The following is a 21,451-nucleotide window of genomic DNA, read 5'->3' as shown; positions in this document are numbered from 1 at the left end:
AGATGGATTGATTGATTGCATTGATCGCATGAACCCATTGGAGAGTGATCAGCTGGAGATACACCAACAGGTCACTTATTTCAGCAAAGCCATGGGTGCCTTTAGCAAGAACCTAGCAAAGATTGAAAGGGAAGCAGATAAGCCAGGTAAACAAAAATTTTCATTTTTAAATTCTTATTTTGTTAAATTGTTTATAATTTGAAAGTTGAATGTTGGATATAATTTGTTGAGCTAACTCATTACACTACTATGTTTTTGCAACACAATGGTGGGAGGCTTTTGGTAGCCATTGTGTACAATTGCAGAAGTTTGCAATTTGTATATTGAGTCAAATTTGGAATGCTATTGGGTGTGAGCGCAATTGGTCTGTCTTTGAGAGGATTCACACGAAGAAGAGAAATCGTTACGATCAAAAACGGTTAAATGATCTAGTCTATGTCCAATACAACCTCCGGCTCAAACGCAACCAATTGCTAAACAAAAGACTTGATTCAGATCCCATTGTGTTGGAAGATATTGATCCAACATCATATTGGGTAGTGGAGAGTCATCCAGCAGAGTTTGATTCTGATGAGGATCTTGATTTGGATTTACAGACAAAGGCATCACTTGAACAAAATGTTCAGTTGAACGCAGATCCACTTGTACCAGCCTCAAGCTCAGCCCCAAGTCCTCTAGTTGCAGGCACTTCCTCTGCTCAGCCACGACGAAAGCGCATATCTCATCTATCTCAACGTGCAGCTGTTGCACAGCCTGTTAGTGCTACCATTTCTACAATTGCAGTTGGAGATGATGATGAGGAGGAGCCATGGGTTTCCATGTCTGGATCTGATTCAAGGTCTGAGCCAGATGATATTGGCTCCTCTAGCAGTAGCCAGTAGCACTGGTGACTAGTGATGTTTCACAGTTTACTTTTGTTGTAGAGGCCATTTCTAGCCTCCTTGGTTATGTGTTTTGTTTTGATCTCTATATCATCATTCATGTATGTATTGGACAGTGCACTGGGTGCCATTTTGATATAATGGATATATTCATGAGCCTACTTTGATCATATGTTGTCTTCTCTCTATATTCTAAAGCTTTGTGTTTGGAAACATGAATGAAAATCTTTAAAATTATGTTTTTTTATAATAAAAAAATAAATATTTAATGTATTTTTTACAACGACCGAGTCATTGAAATCAAACCGGCCGAGTCGATACCGAGTCGGAGTCGGAGTCGGAGCCAACCCTCGGCCGTTTCCAAACCGGAGTCGGAGTTTTAAAACATTGGCCTGAACCAAAAGTTGATAGTCAATCAAAGAATCCCACCAGCAACGCCCAATCCACCAAAGGAGAATCCTCTCACCTCGGCGCAAGCTCTTATGGTGTTTTGATTGAATGGGAGCATCCTCCTTGGCTGCTACAAGGATATGATGATCCATTTGCCTATCTAGACATGCTGGGGCAGCAAAAAAAGAACAATGACAACCAACGCCAGTCTCAAGTTCTAGCGCCAAGCAACCAACATGAGCAAGTCCCTGATTAAGCTATGTATGCCTCTGCCTTCTTTTAGTTTGCAGTCATTTCAGCTTTTCCTGTCAATTTAGAAAGCATCACGCTTTTATTGCCTATGTTCCAAACTGTCATAAACTATTGTATGCATTTTCCAAGGGATCATCTGGTTTCCCTTCTGTGGGCAGATGGTCCCTCACAAGTTAATTTCAGACCAGAATAGGCACTTTGCAGACAACTCTTCGTCTGAACACAAGCTTCTACAGCTCACATCAGCTTGTACTCTATGTAAATCTTTTTTGGTAGTATTAAGTTCTGTTTGCTTACAAAAAAAAATGATAAAAACAATTTTAAATGTATAATTAATAGTAATATTTTGCATATATGATATATTTATAAATATTTTTTTAATTCTTACTGTTAACTTATAATTTTATATAGCCTCGAGGGTTACATCAATTGGTCAAGTCCCTATCGTTAAAGTACCTTTGCTATTGAGAGGCCACGATTTCAATTCTCTCGACACTCTCAGGCTCAGAAGTGGTTGAGCGGACAGGGACTGATCCCTTCGAGTGGATCTGCCTGATACAAATATTCCATGTGCATAGCCATCACCGATCTCCAGGGTCCATGAACTAGATAAAAAAAAAAAAAATTATAATTATTAATTAATTAATTAATTATATATATATATATATATATATATATTAATTCATTAGCCCCAAGGGGTAGTTCAGTTGGTCAAAATCAGTGCCTCGCCATCGGGAGGTCACAAAGTCCATTCTCCCCGAAGCCCTTGGGGTTAAGCCTTGCTAGTGGGCTGCGGGGCTAGATTCCCTTCGGGGTCGATCAGCCCAGATTTTTCCATGGATGTAGCGTCACCTGTTGACCAGGGTTTCTGCGAACCACAGCCAAAAGATATATATATATATATTAATTCATTAAATAATTAACTTATTAACTATCCTCACACACATATTATATAACAAAAAGAAACTTTATAACACATAGTAAAAAACTTTATAACATGCAATAATAATTAATTTATATAAATTAATATATATAAAAAATTAACATGTGATTATATTTAACGCAATTTATATTACCGTGTGCATATCCTACTATATTATGAGTTACGAGCTTTTTATAAACTGATCATTATCAAACAGAGGAAGGAATATTCACACACACAAACAACGCAGCATCACAGCATCACAAACTAAACAACTTCTGCCCATTAGCTTTGTTATTGAGATGGAAAGGAATAAACACAATAATGTTTTACTGAGTTAGCAGTCTGTTAGGGCATGGGAGAGAAAAAAATGCAAAGGCCAAAGTTAGCAGCAGTTGGGACGGGAGAGAATTTTCCCTATGTTTGGGAGGTGATTCACACACCGAGGAGGTAGGGTAAAGATGGGGAAAAAAACAGAGAAAGGGTTTTTATCCATTGAACCCTTACTGCACAGAAATGGCAGCAAATTTCTCACTCGAATCAGAACGAATTTGAATAATTTTTGAAAGCTATCTGGATTTTGAACCTGAAGGTTGAAAGTCGACAAACCCCGTGACATAGATGGAAGCTAAAAGTGCCAAAAAGGACCTGTATTCTGAATAAGGCTCTAACATGGAAGGTCTTACAGATAAGATGCAGTCAAGGACCAGGGATTTGCATGATATGAAAGAAGGAAAAAGAAACAATCTGCCATGCACTTCTAAAGTGTCCTTATGCACAACAGATGTGGTCAGAAGCTGAGCAGTTAACAGGTGTAAGAAATCTTTGGGCTGGTGATCAGTGTAAGACTGTCTAAAAGAATGGCTCAACAAAAAATAACTCACAGAATACAATGCATTGCCCTGTTTAATCATTGGGGCATCTGTTTGGAGAGAACCCTCACATAGTTGAAAAAAAAAATGGATCAGCAAAAAATAACTCACAGAACACAAAGCATTGCCTTCTTTGACCAATTGGGGCATCTGTTTGGCATGAACCCTCGCATAGTTGGAGAAAAACTTACTCCCTGGTTTAAAATATTCTCAAAGGCCAGATTCCTTTTTTCTGGGTCAAATGGCCTTGGCATTTAGAAAAGTTGGAAATTGATGAATCCCAAGCATGGGGATTCTTTGATGGATCCAAACAAGGACATCCAGAACTGAACAGTACAGTTGGAAGCTTGTATCTAGCAAAATGATCACTGTAAAGTTTAATTCTGGATTAGGAGAAGGTACACAATTATGCCAAATCCATATCTTTAATATTTCTCCTACAGTGCGAGTTGGAAAAAAATGTTAAACATATTCCAATTTTTGGTGATCCCAGCTTCGTCATAACTTGGATGAAAGGCATAATTCAGCTATCCAATATAACTCAAAAAACTACTGGTCATCAGTTGAAAGAGGTAGTGAACTCCTTTGAATCCATTACTCTCACACATGTATATGAGAGTTGAATGTGGAAGCAGATACTTTGTCAAAGCAGGCACTGCAGATTCCTGAAGGTAGCTTGATCAAGGAGGAATTCAAGGATGGCACTTCTGCCATCAATTCAACCAGATTCTGAGCTTTATCTAATGCTGTAATAAAGGTTTTCAATCTCTGTTTTGTTTATATTAAAAAATGTTGAAAGAGAGAATAGTGGAGCTCGATAATGTAGCTTCCTGTTTGCTTTGTATTTTGTTATAATCTTTCAACAGACAGGTGCACAGCTCCTTTTCGGGAGTACTAAGGGACCATTTTTAGTTATATTGTTTAAATTGATGCAAATATATGGGACAGTGAAAGGTCCATGAAGAATGTACATGCAGAAAGCATATACTAAATGTAATGTCCATACAATCTATGAATAGAAATGACCTTTTTTCTTTGGAAAAAATCCCCAATTCATGGTAAATGAACAGAACTCTCATAAGACAGCCTAAAGATACATAATTGAAAAAAAGCATGTATTCTAATAGCAATATGCCACTATGTTTGTAATAAAACTTAAAAGAGACATCACACAGACTGTTGATAGAAACAATGCTCCAGAGGTCTTGACATACAGCCACCACAATAATGCTCAAAGGGAACATCAATCACTGATGTTAGTAACTAAATTTAGTGAGAAGACAAGCTAAAGACAGGTGACGCTCTTTGCTTCGATGGAATTTTGACTGCCAAATGATATTATCATTTATGTTGCAGCATGTCCCATGGTGTCTCCTAAATCACCAGATTCGCCAGATTTGAAGCATGGAGTTTGAATTTCAGTGGATTTCAAAGAAGAACATATGAAATTCACCAAACTTAAGGTAAATTCGGCACCGTCTTCCACAAGGGCACCATGGGTCTTCAGCAAAGGGTATTTAATGAGCAATAAAGGAGGTCTCAAGTGTCAATTTAGGAGTGATTGCATCTTACAATGATGCATCCAGAAATTTGCTTCCTAAACTGTGACAACAAATATTCCAACAGCTGTGAACTTCTCACTGTCAACACAGTGCCCTATTGCTTGCAATTAAAGACATAAGAATACCAACAGTCCATTCAACTATCGATGTGGCTTCCTACAACTGATTTTCAAACAATTGATCGACACGCTATCCTATGCACATGTGCAACCATTGATCTGTAAGAAGGTACAAATTTTCCATAACATACTGTTATTTATTAATACAAGGTTTGGGTGTGTATTATTACAGGTTTCCATTTATTGCATCTTGATCTCTGTAAGATATGATGCATATTATTATTAATAATAAGATGGGATGATCATCATTATTAACATAACCTTTTAACAAATAATGAGGTTTATAAAATCATATAAGTTTCAATATATGTATTATATAATAATTTGTATATAATATATGTTATGCAAAACTTGTAAAATTATATACATTAATATATATAAATTTATATAGTTAAATATAAATTTTTATTATTATTATTATTATTATTATTAAATAGTTTCGAATTTAATAGGAAATCTCACAAATTGGTTTAACATTTTTTATCGAATTTCATTGTTGTGGAATTCGAATAGAAACTCAAACCAGGTGACTTAGGTTGTCTCTTGGGATTCTTTTGTATTGTTTCTGCGCTGGTCACCTTCATCATATTAGCCCCATTTATGTCAATGCTTGATCCTGAAGGACCTTATCTAAGATGGAGCGAAACCCAATTGACAATCATATTCATAATACTGATAGCAATAGGAACCATAAATAGTTGACTAATCATTACTTCAACAGGTGGCTGTTGATCAGTTAAAATGTAGAAATAAATTATCTGATGTATGCGAATCTGCACTAACAAAATAATTTGCTATAAAGAAAGTGAAACAGAAAAACAAACGAACAAATATATTGCAAGGTGAAGAGAAAACTGGTGAAAGATAAAGAATCAGGGAAATTGAAAACAAGAGGAAGATGCTCAGACAGAAAAGTATTTCCATGCACAAACTAGTTCATAGCAAACAGACATGTCTTAGCAAATTAATATATAAATCAATTTCCAAGGCCTTTTGCCTGGGCAGTTTAATAAGCAAATACAATAGTGAAAATAGCCTGTACCTGTGTTAAAGTTGTTGCATCCGCAATAACAAAGGGCACATTCACAAACCTAGCCAGAGTTTTTGCAAGCAGTGTCTTACCTGTCATTACATGGCAAGAGAGCTATGAGTGAACCATTTAGTAAAAAGTAACTAGAATGTTATCATATAGCTACAATCTTTCTAACCAACTAAAGAACATTGCATATAGCTACAATCTTTCTAACTAACTAAAGAACATTGCATCAATATTTTAAATTAAACAGATCAAATTAATAAACTTTCTTTGCAGCATTCTCAGATAAAGGTAACAAATAATACCTGAGCCAGTAGGACCCAAGAGTAGAACATTGCTTTTCTCCAGTTCCACCATATCACTCTCCTCAGTTTCTTCTCCGGGAGGACTCGCGTCTGATACACCAAGCCTGCCATGTTTATGTAAGTGTTTAATCTTAACTAATAGTAGAATCTCAGTAAGCCAACTACCCCCACAAAACAAGTAGAAAAATGCAGTCTGATGACACATTTTGCAGGGAAAAAAGGAAATCAAATCTAAATAAATTGCAGAAAATTGTCTGCATGGTATTTAAATCAAGCTGTGGTATTTGATACCCATCCGATGAAAATCCCTTGCAAGCGCCTTTCTGCAAAGACTCGTGGAAAATCCGCTTGTAGTGATTGTACACAGCTACTGCAAGCACCTGCCACCCATACATATACACAAAAGCTACCTTTACCAAACAAATACTTGAGATACGAATGTCTAACAGTGTATTCAAATGGCTCTCCCTTGATCATCCATTACTGTAATAACTATGCAAAGATCATCCTTTTAAGATGTAAATGCACACCAAAAAATAGGTGCTTCAAACTTCATAGTAACAAAAATATCAGATGCAACCTGTCCAACCAACAGTTGAAATTTCAATATTTATGTTTTTACTCTTTAAACCAAGCCTTTGTCAAATCAGTACTTAAACTGAAGAAACTTATCCTAATTCCATTTTCAGTCTAGTTGGGTATACAAACCTGTTACAAAACTATTAAGGTGAATGTAAATAACTTTCTTTTTGGTAACAAATATATAATAGTATGATTATTTCTTGATGGTGTGCTAACGAAAATACAAGTTAATTGTGCTATGCTAAGGAAAAGTACAATTTATACATTCTTAGACCATTGTTATCTCAATGATTATTAATGCAATGGAATTTTGAAGTGCACATAGTCACTACAAGTACTAAATCAATCTTCACAAAAAAGAATGGTGTACTCCTTATATTGGTTCATTTTGGAAAACAGGCCGGTGGATCAGATCAACCATCTGACTTCACTAGTTAAATGGTGAAATGACTTGTTTTTTGTCGGAAACTGAAGGTGTATACAGAATAAAAAAGCATTCTTTCCTCGGCCATATATGTTTATGGTAGTTAGTAGTAGCCTATGCTAAGGGTATCAAGGCTGGATGATGACAAATGTGGAGATGCCATGACAGGTGAAACAAAGGTTCAGAGTGTTTCAAATCCTGCCAGTGAAGTTGCTGTGCGTTAATCTTCCATCAAATCCTGCCAGTGAAGCTGCTGTGTGTTAATCTTCCATCGTATCTGAAGAACACAGAAAACTGGAAGACACAACAAGATTGCTACAGTTTTGATTCCAGATTGTAAGTGTGATTCTTTCTAGGACAATCTGAGAGTACATATAGAGGTTGATTTGAAGAAGAAGCTAGCTCCATTCATTTCAGTAACAACTTTTGATGGAATCTGACAGTAGAAGGTCTGTTATTTGAATTTTGGATTTGTCCAATACCTATCTTGCTGACCAAGTGCAGGATCATCTCATCTGGAACAGTCCCCACCAGTATCCCCGTCCAGAAGCTATCCAATATTCAGGTGATGGAGGTGCTTCATGATCGATGGCTTACACAGGCAAGCTGGGTTCCTCAGTCCATTCAGTCAAGGTCACCAAGAAGGCCACCTATCAGGTTCCTGCTGAGGGGGGTGGCAGTTCCTCCTTTGGCACCTGGTTGTGTTATCAAGACAAGTAGCACAGGAGGTTCCTAAAGGTGTCAAACATTTGATGCAGCAGTCAGATCCGAGCAACATTGGAGGTCCAATGGTTAACCCCCAAAGCGAAACCAGGTGGTAAGCACAGTGTTACCTGGAACCACGCTCTGAGAGGAAGTGCCCCTGGGAGGATGCTCTAAAAATCCGGGAGTGCATTCCCAACCATTTTGAGACACTCCCGACCAATTTGGGAGTGTGACACTGCATTGGACACTTCCAGGGCCAAGGAGTGCACTCCCAAGGCATCCCTGTACACCCTCAACCCACTCCTGAGTGGTTGGAGGGGCAAACACTCCGACATATTAATGAAATTTCTAATTTTAGGCGGAAATGGGGCCTAGGGTAGGTTTATGGTTTAGGGTTAGCGAGAACAAATACAAATGACCTCTTCCCCCTTCCTGTTCCTCATTCTTTCATCTTTGTTTGCTTGAGCTTAAAGTGAAGAGAACAAAGAGGAGTTTGGATGAGACAGCAAAGCAGAGCTTGGAGTAGGGGATCTTTGGGGTATCAATTGTATATGACAAGTGGACAAATGTGCTCATGGTATCCATGTGCTTTTATGAACAGCATCTAGTGGGTAAGAAATTCACACGTTTTAAAAGGGAAAGATATTCCAGTAGATGTCACAGTGGGGCTTGTCCCCACACTTTTTGCAGAGAGTTCAAAATCCCACCAAAGCACATAAAAAACGAAGTCCCAGTACAGCCAACTCTGGACCAATCCCATCCGCAGGGATTTTCTGGCGGGGCAGCACAAGGACATCCTCCCAAGTGTGGTGTGGAGGTGATCTTGTTTTCAAACTCATCTCACTCTAGAGTCTATACAAGTCTGAGATGCACCTGGGAAAGGCTCAAACAATCATGCAGAATTAATTGCCATGAGGACCCTCTTATCCATAACTTCTATGAAAAATGTAAACAAACTACGGGTTTTGGGAGACTCCAAGCTTGTTATTTACTAAGCTAACCAAAAATTTGAAATCGGCAACATCTTCGTTCAACACATTATGCAAGATATCCAGGAGGCACTGTCAGCATTCCAGCAGATTTATTTCACTAATATTCTTTGAGAATTGGATACAAAAGCTGACAAACTTTGGAAGTGTTGGAACTCCACCCAGGTACAATGACAGTCACAGAATTTCTGGATGGGATGAAATAGACCACATGGACTTTCATCTAACTTATCATTTGATTTTGAAGTGTGATTAAAAAGGTTTATTGGGAAGAAAACTATATCAGTGTTCCTCATGGAAACGTTTCCCCACATCCCCCTTTTGTGGAGATGCAAGGAGAAACGTTTTCCCAATGTGGGGGGTGTGTCTCCTCAAAAAGGGTGCTTCTGGGCGCACCCCCTTAGAAGGGGGGCACCTAGAAGAACTCGTTTTGAGGGGGGACGCCGAGAAGCACCCCTTTTGAGTTTCAAGAACTTGTGTGTAGAAACATAATATTCAAGTGTATGGTGCTATTATTGCTATTCAATTCATGGTATTAAATTCTTTAAGTAAAAGTAACATTCTCCTTTATCTTTCACTTTCATCCTTTTACTTAAAATTTTATCATTACCATGAAATGACTCATAGTGTTTGAAAATGGTTCCGACCTCACTGGATTTCATACGGAGAAAATAGAATTTTAGATCTCACACGAAATCCAATAGACTTGACAGTGTTTCAGGATTTCAGGATCGCGGGGATAGCAACATTTCCATTGGATTTTCTCATGTGCGAAGGTATGGAACTAGTATTTAATCAAGAGAACCAAGCCATCTATGTACCTTGACTTGGCATGCTACGTTTTTTCTATCTTATTTTAATGCTTAGAGGGTGATATTGATGACGAAGATCCCAATAGAGGTAATGATTTTGATGATATGTAGATATTTGTTGTGGCATAATTTTTTTTATTGCTAGAGGCTATCTAAAGCCTATTTGTTGATGTATTTTCGGTTCAGAGATGGATTGTGTTTGGTGTTATTTTAGTTATGTGCACTTTTTCAAGCTATATAAATGAGAACTTTTGCTTATTTGTGTATAAATGGTTTGGATTCATATGGACCAATGTTATCGGAATCGGCCGGTCCAACCGGTTTGGGGGCAACACTGGTCCAAACCGGCCCTCCGAACCGGTTCAGTACCAAACCGGCCCGGATCGGTTCGGAGACCAGTTCCGCCGGTTCACAAGGCTGCGCATTGGGGAACAAATTAATTTATTTTTTTTCTTAGTTTCTAACACTACTCTACGCCCCCCACCCCCACCCCAACCCCACCCCAACCCCTAATGCTATTTAAATACCCCCACCGCCTCTATTTCACTCACACTATTCATTCGAGTCTCTTTCAATTCTTGAGTTGACTTCCGTGAGAAGAATTCAGAGAGTTTTTTGCAGGGTTGTTCTGAGAGAGATTTTTTGCAGATTTGAAGAGCTGATTAGAGTCTTGGAGGGTTGTTGAGTCGGCAGACTTTCGAACTATTTCAAAGATTTTTAATTTCCCAGAGATATTTGGCGTTTTTAGTGGTTTTTGGAGTTGGTGAATAATATCTCAAGTTTCAATGTTGGCCTCCATGTGAATTGCAGACATGGATGCTACTCGTTCTTCAAATGTGAGGATGAGGAGGATGATCAGGAATCAGATGATGATTCATGATTTGATCATTGATTTGTTGTAGTTATAGCTTGTAGTATTGTAGGCTATGGTATAATACTATGATCTATCATGTTATTTTGGACTATAAAGGCCTTTTAGAGCCTGCTTCTTGATGTTTGTAACATTTTTGGTTCAGCGATGTTTTGCACTAAGTGGCACTATTACTTACTATATAAATGAGAATTTTTGCATATTTGTGTATAAATGGTTCGGATTCAAATGGATGCACATGAATATATATGTTTTTTCTTTAAAATATGAATATTTTATGTGTTTTTGGTAAATCGGTTTTTTTCCCAGTTTCGGTCGAGTTCCGACCGATACCCGATCCACCAAGTTTTTCGGTTCAGTTTTGATAACATTGATATGCACGCACATGAATATATACGTTTTCCTTTAAAATTTGAATATTTTATGTATTTTTGGTCTACTTATTTTTTAATCTAGCTTTTTTACAAGTTCCAACCAATTCTCAGTTGAGAGGGTTTTTCGGTTCTAATAACACGGGTATCTACTATAGTCTATTTTGCTTAGTACTAATTAGAATCTAGAATGATGAATGATGAATTAAAATTTGAAATCAATTTACATTCTAGAATGATAAATGATAAATTTAATTTTTAAACCAATATAGATTCTAGAATGATGAATATGGATCAATTTATTTCATTATTGAATCTCGTGGTGTATGGATTAATGATGAGTATGAATGATGTATGTACCAGTATGAACGATGAATATGGATCAGTGTATTTCATTATTTAATTCAATTATGTATGGATCAATATATTTATGCTTTATTATTGCATATGAATTATATATATATATATATATATATATATATATATATATATATATATCTACACCCTGACATCAACCCGCCACCCCCCCTTAAATTTTGCTAAAATTTCAAGGTACTCCCACGCATCACCCCTATGCGTCTTTCCACACCTGCATCCCTCGTCCCGAAGTCTTGGTGAAACATTAAACTATATGTTAGATTTATGTATGAAGTGAAAGAAAATGGGGTTTTTTGGGGGGGGTTCTCTTGTAGGAGGAAGATCAATCATGGATTTTTGCTAAGTGTAAATAGCTTTGAACTAATACACCAATATGGAATATGCATATTCAAAATATTGAATATTAAGAAGAAGAATAAACAACAAACAATAAAAAAAAACAAAACAAAGCAATAGAGAAACCAAAAAAAAAAAAAACTTATTAGGGAAAAAATATTTGTTTTTGCCTTTAACTTCAACTCAACATCTCTAGAAAATACTCCTTTTTGTCCGAAGGATCCCTCTCTACTTTCTCCCAGTATCCTGACTAGAGATGCCTAAACCTCCTCTTCATCAAAGAGATTTTTAGACACGGATCTCATATCATACATAAACCGCCTCATTCGAGGACGATTTAAACAATCACATCATACTTTCAAGTCGATCTAACTAGTCGGAGCAACAAGCAATAAGCTGAGTTCCAGGGCATTTCAGATAGTAGAGCAGTGACACTTCGGGTCTTCCCTCAACCACCCCATTTGGGAGACCAACCCGTACCCCTCGAGGCCGTTAAATAGGTGTCGTACAACACATTAGTTCACTCACACCAGAGAATTAGAAGGTTTAGTACTTGGCAGTTCCCGAAAGATAAAAACCCTCAAAAATCCAAACAGTCAAAAAAAAACCCTTGAAATGTTTAACATTTAAGCACATCAAAAGCAGATCTAGAGTTAAGTCCAAATTTTTGGTCCACCTGCAAATTTACTATTTTTGAGCTTAGTGCATTTAGAAAGGCCCAAGGCAGCAACCATTCATGCATCTCATAAGATATCCATGTGATGAGTGGAAAAATGTGAGGATGAAAACAAACAAGCTCATTGCGAAGCCAACTATTCTACTCCTACAAGCGACTAACCTCAATGAGACCAATATGCTTAAGATCGAAAAAAAAAAAGCAATGGAAAAGAAGTGAAGGCATAAAAATTAACTCAAGAGATGCATTAGAAGGAATTTGAACTCTTTGGGACTGTTACCCACCACCTATGGGTGAAACCATAAGAGAAATTTTCACCAATATTTGTCTTTAGTCGACAGCCAACAACACCTTGACAACCACTAGTGTAGCCGATGTTGTGCCAGATGTCTCCACTCCCTAAGCCAATGATATGTCCCCTCGTCCATTTGTCGAAATCATATGTTTGAAGGTGGGCCATCTGACCCTGAAGGTATGATGTTTCATTATGTAATTGGGTGATTATTCATGTTTTTCTTGGGCACACTTGGGTGTGGATTACTAGGTGACCTGGAAGGAGGAAGGACTTCAACTGTAGCCTTGTCCCGTACCTTAACTAAGGGGTTAATCCTCAACCCTAGTCTTGTGGGATCTCCCCTACTAGCTTACAACTTTAGAATGGGCACTACACGGGAAACCCCGATTTTGGTAGCACGATCCCTTTTTCGTGTTCCACATTTTTAACCCCCCTCCGCACATTACAAGCTCTATTACAACATTTTCCCTCTCTGAGCCCACATCACCACTAGGTCCACAAAGCTCTAGTATCCCCCTCCCCTTGTCCACATGTTTAGGTCGGGCCTGAACGATGCCCTGAAATTTGATGCAACTAAAAAAAGAAAAGATAAAAGCCTAATATGGCCACATTCAATAGGAAATGTACCACAAAATGCAAAAGATGGTCAGGACAATAAAATTTAAAACCTGGGCAAAAGACAAACATAAGCTCTACCCCCTATCATTATAGCCATCACCCTGGTTCCAAGGGAACCTATGAGTGCCCCCTCCATCATTAAGGAACCCATTCATGTCCCAACCCCTGGTGGGTGATGAACTGTCCACCTTAAGGGGGGTAATCACAGCTATATCATAAGCATCATGCTCTCATTCCCTAGAGCACTGAGCAGTAAAATAAAAGAAAAATCAATAAAAGGCAAAAGGCAAATGAAAAAGGTTGGAAAACAAAGGCCAAATAAATCATGTTCCACAATTTCTCCCTCCTACATTGATACACCCAAATATGTCGACATCCCTCCCACCCTTGAGCCCATGTCATATGGCCTTGAGACCCTCGTGTCCCAATCCACCTCGTCATTATCCACATGACACCTACCACTTGAAAGATATACCTTGGACATGTCCTTCTCTATAGGGGTTGGGAACACCTAATAGGGTGGTTTATTAACTACTCCTAACTAGGGAGGGTAACACCATTACATGCTCAAAGTCCCAAGTCTAGAAGGGAAACCCACTATGAAGTATCATTTTTGCCCTTGATGAACAAGTTTATTTACTCAGTTACACTAATGAATTATTGTATCTAAAGGTGAGGAGATGCACTGGATCTTATATAGGATTGGCATGTGGTTTCACCTTGGGCTTGGCCTCCCTATACGGAATCCAAGCCCACCAGAGGATCATATTAACACTTGTGGGGGAAGCATTGAGAGCCATGGGTTTCCATCATGTGACGGAGCATTATCTCATTCCATGGGCAGCCTCAGCACCTACAACAGCTTGTTTATTGCCCACATTATGTGAGAGATGATGCGCTTGGACCAACAATCCCCCCGTGAACTTAGCATTGTATACAGGGTTTGGCATCTGATCCAAGGCCCAGTGGAGGTTTGTCTCGTCTTTGAGACATTGGAGAGCAAGCACCATCTTTCGTGCCCTCGGTTGGAGCAATCTACAGGCTTCTCTTACATCAGAAGACCCATGAGACCATTCGTTGTGCCCCAAATCCAATTTGGAGCACCACATTATGTTTTACATATAGATCAAGGGTCCACCCCATTTTACCATCATTCATGGAGCCCTCATCTTTATCTTGGCACTTAAGAACTCAATTAGGCCTTCCAATGGCCCTCCTATAGCATTACTACATCATTTTGACTTCATTTGGGATGGCTTATCTTACACTTTATGGCTATTTGGTGGGTTTGTCACCAAAGTTATTGTTATTTTTCATATTAAAGTAAATTTAGGGGCATCTTAGGCTAATTCAAACTTTTAGAGGCTCGTATAAAAAGTGAGACCTCATTTGTATCAAACATCATCATCACTTCTTAGATCTCTCTCTTGAGAATTTCACACTTTTTCCTTGGATGATCTATTGGAGCTCTTTTGATACATTTCGATATTTTTGGGTGTTGAAATTTTGTTCTCTCTTAGAGTCGCTATCTTGATCTTGGATTGGATATATCTCTTGTTGTTTTGTAAGTGTCTTTATGTTGAAAATTTTTCATGTAATAATGCCTAATGTGTGGAAATCTTGCAACCAGCTAGTACTTTTATGCCCTAATCATTGAATATCATTGAAAAGATTGTTAGATTACAAATGTGTGCACGTTACTCATTAAATGGCGAGTAGATGAATGTTCCTAGTGGAATAGAACTTGTTTTTCTTCCATAAAAGTCCATTATCTTTGGTAGATAAATGCTAAAGAGTGATAGCTAGGGCATCACGATTTAGCTTCCTTGAAGACATTAGTCTGATATAAAATCACATAGACTCCATAGCCCAAGGATAAGGCACTAATCCAAGAAAACTTGGTGATCACCCTCTTTTTCTTTTTTTTCCTCCTCTTTCTAAAATTTCACCCTAACCCTAGACGGCTAGCTAGGGCTTGATGCAAATTGCATTGGACGGGTGACTTTCGGAAACCATTTGCATAGGCTATTGTGTTGGTTTATCCCCTAGTGATCCTCCAATTTTGAGGCAATTCCCATAGCCAATTTATGAGAAATCTCAAGCCCTAGTCAAATTTCTGAAAATCATCTTGAACATCTTGGTTGTGGTCTTCTTGAGGATTTTGGCACATAGCATTCAGTGGAATAAATCATTCAAAACCCTTTCCCTACACTACCTTGACCTAATGAGCTCCTTGGAGGGTCTCCTCCCACGGTTATTCATAAACCCTAGGTCTCGTGTGATCCTATTCTAGGTCCTTCTCAAGAATAGGGAAAGCCTATTTAAAGGCATTAAAGCATCATACAATGCTTCTTGAGAAGTCCTAATCATCTTTAGAGCCTTGACCTTAGGCCTCCTTGTCATTATTGAATATCATTAACCCTAGGTCTAGGTCTCTTCATATGTCTTTCTTAGAGAGCCATTAGCTTCTTTGAAGCATTGAGCCTTCATTTTGAGCCTCTCCTTTGAATGGGCCTTGGAAATCACAATATACCTTATCATTGATCCCATCATTTCAGGTGATTTCCCTCATACCGGGACTCCTACCATTAGTGAAAGTCCGTAAAGAGCAGGGGACACTGACTGAGGTGACAGTGGGTCTTTGTCCCATCTGTTGTCATAGGGTCTAGTAGTTACCCCTTAGGTAACCCTCCTAGGACCCTTGCTAGATCGTGTGGCAACAAGGACAACTCCATTTTCCAGTTGGAATACTTCCATCAAATCAAGCATTGGGTCATGACCTACCTTATTCACCAATCCAAAGGTAATAAATTCCAATTTTTTTATGTTTATATGCTAACCCTTTACAAAGAAAAAGAAGATTGTTAGCATTCATTGCAAGCACTAAAAGATACAAAGGTCATAAGGAATAGCATCATGGCGAGAGATCTTAATATGGTCCTAACCAACAATGACAAAAGTGAAGATAGCACTGTTAGGGAACTTTTTTGAGAGAGCATGGAAGATCTCATAACAAACTAGGACATAGTGGATCTCAAGCTAAAGCATAACTAGTGGAATCGAAGGCTAAGATTCGGTTACATAGCTTATATAGGTGCCAAACTAGATCACCTCCCCATCCATCACAATCCCCTCTTCACCAACCAAATTATAACTTTTAAGATCATCTCGTTCGTTGTATTAAACCGCAAGTGTATTTCCCTAGCAGGAAGCAAGGACGAAGCAGGGACTTTTTTGGGGAGTTGTTTCTAACTATACTTCCTGTAGTAAGTTGTTATTATTTATATCTTTATATTATTATGGATAGCAAGTTGATCCATCTTGGACATGGTTTTCCAAACTATCACTCAAGGTTGAGGAACATTATATATTTTGGATCATGCAGTTTATTCTATGCAAGGATATTTTTCTTGAATGCACCATAGTGCATCTGCTGATGTAACTTTTTATCCTTTAATAGAAAGTTACAAATTTTCTTCGAAAAAGAAATTTAAAAAAGAAAAAAAATGTGTGTATATATATATTTGCATTTATATTTTGTTAAATTTAGATAACAATGGTATGTTCTAGGCTTAGCACAATTACTTCAACGTACTTTTAAGCAACCCAATGACAATTTCCAAAATTAGTTTCCAATAGCAATCACATTGACAATAATTGTAGGTAGAGCATAAAATAAAAATGCAGAAGACAAGCCAAGACGAGAGGACACAAGAATTGGCGGATGCCAGGGAAAAACCCCAATGTGGTGAAAACCCTTTGATCAATTCCTCTTCTTATTATATCAAAAAGTTCAACACAGAAAGAGAGTACAAAAGGTCAAAGTTGACTTGCCAAATCCAAGTCAAAACAACCCTATCAAATCTGTAGTCAACTGCAATCAAATTCAGCCCTAACCAGAGAATCAAAGATTGTCAACACAACAACAAATCTTCCTCTTTGGGAGCTCGGTCATACCCAGTCAAACTCGGCCTGATAAGGTGGTCAACGTCAACCCAAAACAATCCTGAAAATTGCGGTCAAAATTGGTCAACTCTGTAGTCAAGTCTGTGGTCAACCCTATAGTTAGCCCTGCGGTCAAAGTGCCCAGAAATTCTCGATTCATGTGCCAAATTGTACGACCTACCAAAAACGAAATTTTCCCACAAAAATCGAAGTCAAAGGATGAGTGAAAGTGCTCGGTCAACGTTGGTCAAACTCCTACAACAGTCTTGAAATTCAACACTGCAATTTGCCCAAAAATTCGTCCTTTTGCCACATGTGTGAGAGAGAAGATTTGCTCAATAGTTGTACGAACCAATGAGAGAAGGAGAGAGAAGAAATGTGCGTGATGATGATGCCAAATGAGGTGAGAGGTCACTTGTATTTATTCAAGTCGTTGAGGGTGAAGTGACATGTCCATTGGGCTTCATGAGCCTACATGATGATGTGGTCAACCTTAACAATTTGCACATATGTGGGCATATATTCTAAAACACACTTTTGCTTGTCCAAAATTAGATGGATCTTTATATAAATTTTGGTCCTCTCGAAAAGAGGAATTTAATGCAATCATCATCTCCATCAAATGAGTTGACCCAAGGTGGAATTTGGCCTAGTTGCCAATTTTAACACTCCCTCTCAACTAGGCAGAATTCCACCTGCCAATCCATCATCATCGATCATCATGCCATCCTCTCATCATGAACCATCTTTGTATCTCATCTCATATCTGCTCTGCTGAACACCGATATGAATAATAAAGAAAAATTGATTGAGAATGAGTCACAAGACCTTACCACTCTCCACTGACAAAAGTCATTCCAGAGGTAGAACCTCAATCAGACTTGAACCCAAATCAAGTTGTTGAACACCATGCATCCTAGTCATAGGGAGTACGGCAGTACACAATGCATCCATCAGTAGCGCTATGGTCCCTAACCACTTTTCCCAACTCATTAGCCAGGTGAGAGGTACTTCCCATGAGTCCCAGACTACATGGGCAGGATGTATGCTGGGGCATCAACAGGAGAAGGTGAACCACACATCCTGCTCATATGCCATAGAAGAAAGTGAACCACTCATCCTATGCATATGTCAATCATAGGGGAAGGTGAACGACTCACCCTACACACGTGTCATCAATTGTGGGGGAAGGTGAACCACTCACTCTGTACGTAGCGCACCAATAGGGGAAGGCAAACCACTCACCCTATGGTCGCTCATAGCTCCAAGAAGTACCCCAAGCCCCCGGGAGCTCCATGTCCAACGCAAGCAAGGCCCTCATGGGAGGGTCTTTCCCTGACTCCAAGTCTCTCTCGGAAGGCTAGGAATTTGACCTTCCCTAAGGGCTTCATGATGATGTTTGCGACCTGCTCATCAGTCCTGATGTGTTGGATCCTTATTGCTCCCCCCTATACCATATCCCGGATAAAGTGGTAATTGATATCAATGTGCTTGGAGCAGTTGTGGAACACGGGATACTCTGAAAAGTGAATCCACTCTGGTTGTCACAGAACATCACCGCAGCAAGTGCTCAAATAGCTCACTGAAGATCTTCCTCAACCAAACAACTTCACAACAGGCCATACTAGTTGCAATGTATTCAGCCTCGACAGTGCTTAAAGCAACTGATTTTTGCTTCCTGCTCATCCATGAAATCGAAGCAAACCCTAATGAGAAGCAACATCCTGATGTGCACTTTCGATCCACCATACTGTTATCCCAGTCAGCATCAATATATCCATGTAGCCTCAAATTGACAATCGGGCAACCGATGCAAATCTTCTGTCATAGTCCACTCCTTCCTTTTGAGAGAAGCCTCGAGCAACGAACCTGACCTTGTATTTCTTAGCATTCCCATCTGCTCCATGTTTGATTTTGTATAGCCATTTTGAGGTGACTACGGACTTGTCCTTCGGTCCAGGCACCACATCCCAAACATCAATTTTCTTGATAGATTCATACTCTTCATTCATCGCATCCTTCCAGACTTGGAGTTTTACGGCTTCTTCAAATGTACATGGCTCTATTTGAGCAATAGTACTCATAGCAACTAAGTACCCTTGATACTTGTTTGGCTTCTTACTTTCGCAAAATATTCCTCTTGGAGCAATGTCTTTCAGCATCTTCGAGAGTATCTTTGAGCCACAAAGGTCTTTTCCTTGAGGTAGAGGGATCACCAGAAGGTGGATCAATGGGATCCATCGGGCCTTCAACATCGGGCATTAGTTCATCTGTCAAAGGTTCATCCTGTTTTTCTGCAGCATCATCATTATCTTTTCTTGGAATGGGGAGATATCTAGCTTTCCCAAGGGCAGTGTCTTCATCGAAGGTGACATCACGACTTATTTCCACATCTCTTTGACCAGGCACATAGATTCTATCTGCCTTTGAATTTTCACTGTAGCCCACAAATATACCTTTCTTTCCAGATGCTTCCAACTTCCTTCTTTTCTCTTTAGACACATGAAAATACATGGGACAACCAAATATTCTAAAACGAGAAACATCAGGTTTTTTTACTAGTGAAAACTTCTTCAGGTGTCTTGAAAACCAGTGTTTGATGCGGGCTCCTATTTTGAACATACATGGCAATGTTGGCAGCTTCTCCCCATAAGAACTTTGGTAGACCTTGATCATGGAGCATGGCACGGGTGGCTTCCGTCATTGTTTGATTCTTCCTTTCAACAACACCAATTTGCTCAAAAGTGTATGGAACGGTTGTCTCCCTCTTAATGCTAGCCTCTCTGCAAAAGTCATTGAATTCATTTGATTCATATTCAATTCCATTGTCGGTCCTCAATATCTTGATCTTCTTCCCTGTTTGATTCTCCACCAACGATTTGAAAGAACAAAACCATTTGAACACATCATCCTTCTTCTTCAAGAAATAGATCCATGTTTTATGAGAGAAATCATCCACAAAAAATGCATAGTATAAGTATCCTCCCAATCATGTTACTGGCAACATACCAAATAGCTCAAAATGGACCAATTGAAGGATGTCGGTAGTTTGGCTTTCACTTGAAGGGAATGGTCCCCTTGTGAGTTTCCCAGTTGCACAACCTTAACAAACTCCTTTATGATTCATGTTGAAATCGGGCATACCTGTGACCATCGTCCTTACCCTAGGTAAGGCTTTGTAATGTAAACTCCTTCATGATTCATGTTGAAATCGGGCATATCTGTGACCATCTTCCTTACCCTAGGTAAGGCTTTGTAATGTAAGTGGGCGAACCTTCGGTGCCATAACTCAGATTGAAGTGAAGCATCGCAAGTCAAAGCTCCCAAAGGATTTCCTACAACCTAATAGAGACCATCAACCCAAAATCCAAGTGTGAATGCATCTTTACAGTTTCTTTGCCAAATACGTACCTTTCCATCAATGAATGCTACCTTGAAGCTTTTATCTTCCATCGCAGAGATAGACACCAAGTTTTTCTTCAAATAGGGTACATATAATACTTCTTGTAGATGAATGGTTTGACCCTTTCATGGGGTAGGTGGCACTGTCTCCAAGTATGATCTCCATATTAGTCTTTTTTTCAACCAAATTTGAGAGGGCCTCCTTGTATCCAGTGAAGTGCCTTGAGGCTCCATTATCAATCAACCAATGATCCAAAGTATCCGAAAGAGGTAGTAGATAGAGCAGAAATAAGATAAAATTCCTTTTGTTTTTCTACAACATTACTTTCCTCATACTTGGAGTTTCTTGATGTTTTGCAAGGTTGACCATTTCCATATCGAGCAATGGGAGCATTCATTGTTCCTTTGATCGCCATTACCTTTGTTATTGTTATTGTCATCATCCCTTGGATAGTTCTTCTTGTGAGGACACTCTCTAGCATAGTGTCCGACCCTATTACAATTCCTTTCCTTCCTTCTTTGAATCCTTGCTTGAATCCTTGACCCTATCTCCTTGGACCAGCGTTATTTTTCTTCCTTGCATGAGCGGAATAAGCAGTGGGTTCATTTCCATTTGAAGTCTTGTCTCTCTTTGTCATCCTTGTCTCCTCTTGAATGCATCTAGCCCATAATTCATCGAAACTAGGAATCCTATCAATGTTGAGAATG

At 38.9% G+C, this 21,451-nt stretch overlaps 1 protein-coding gene across 1 annotated transcript in view; it reads right to left on the bottom strand.

The window, feature by feature from the left end:
- Positions 1-21,451, bottom strand: part of LOC149206157 (CLP protease regulatory subunit CLPX1, mitochondrial-like) — a 273,918-nt gene that overhangs the window by 213,446 nt on the left and 39,021 nt on the right. The window contains exons 2-4 of the mRNA XM_089395327.1: positions 6,631-6,719; positions 6,340-6,443; positions 6,041-6,120 (exon numbers count right to left, since the gene is read on the bottom strand). Coding sequence (XP_089251453.1) covers positions 6,041-6,120; positions 6,340-6,443; positions 6,631-6,719 — 273 coding nt within the window. The remainder of the gene's footprint in view (positions 1-6,040; positions 6,121-6,339; positions 6,444-6,630; positions 6,720-21,451) is intronic.

The sequence above is a fragment of the Pinus tabuliformis genome, chromosome 1_2, assembly GCF_031772625.1.
Source record: "Pinus tabuliformis cultivar Carrire ecotype Pingquan chromosome 1_2, CPIR1, whole genome shotgun sequence".
NCBI classification, from domain to species: Eukaryota; Viridiplantae; Streptophyta; class Pinopsida; order Pinales; family Pinaceae; genus Pinus; species Pinus tabuliformis.
This window is presented reverse-complemented; position numbering and strand designations above follow the sequence as displayed.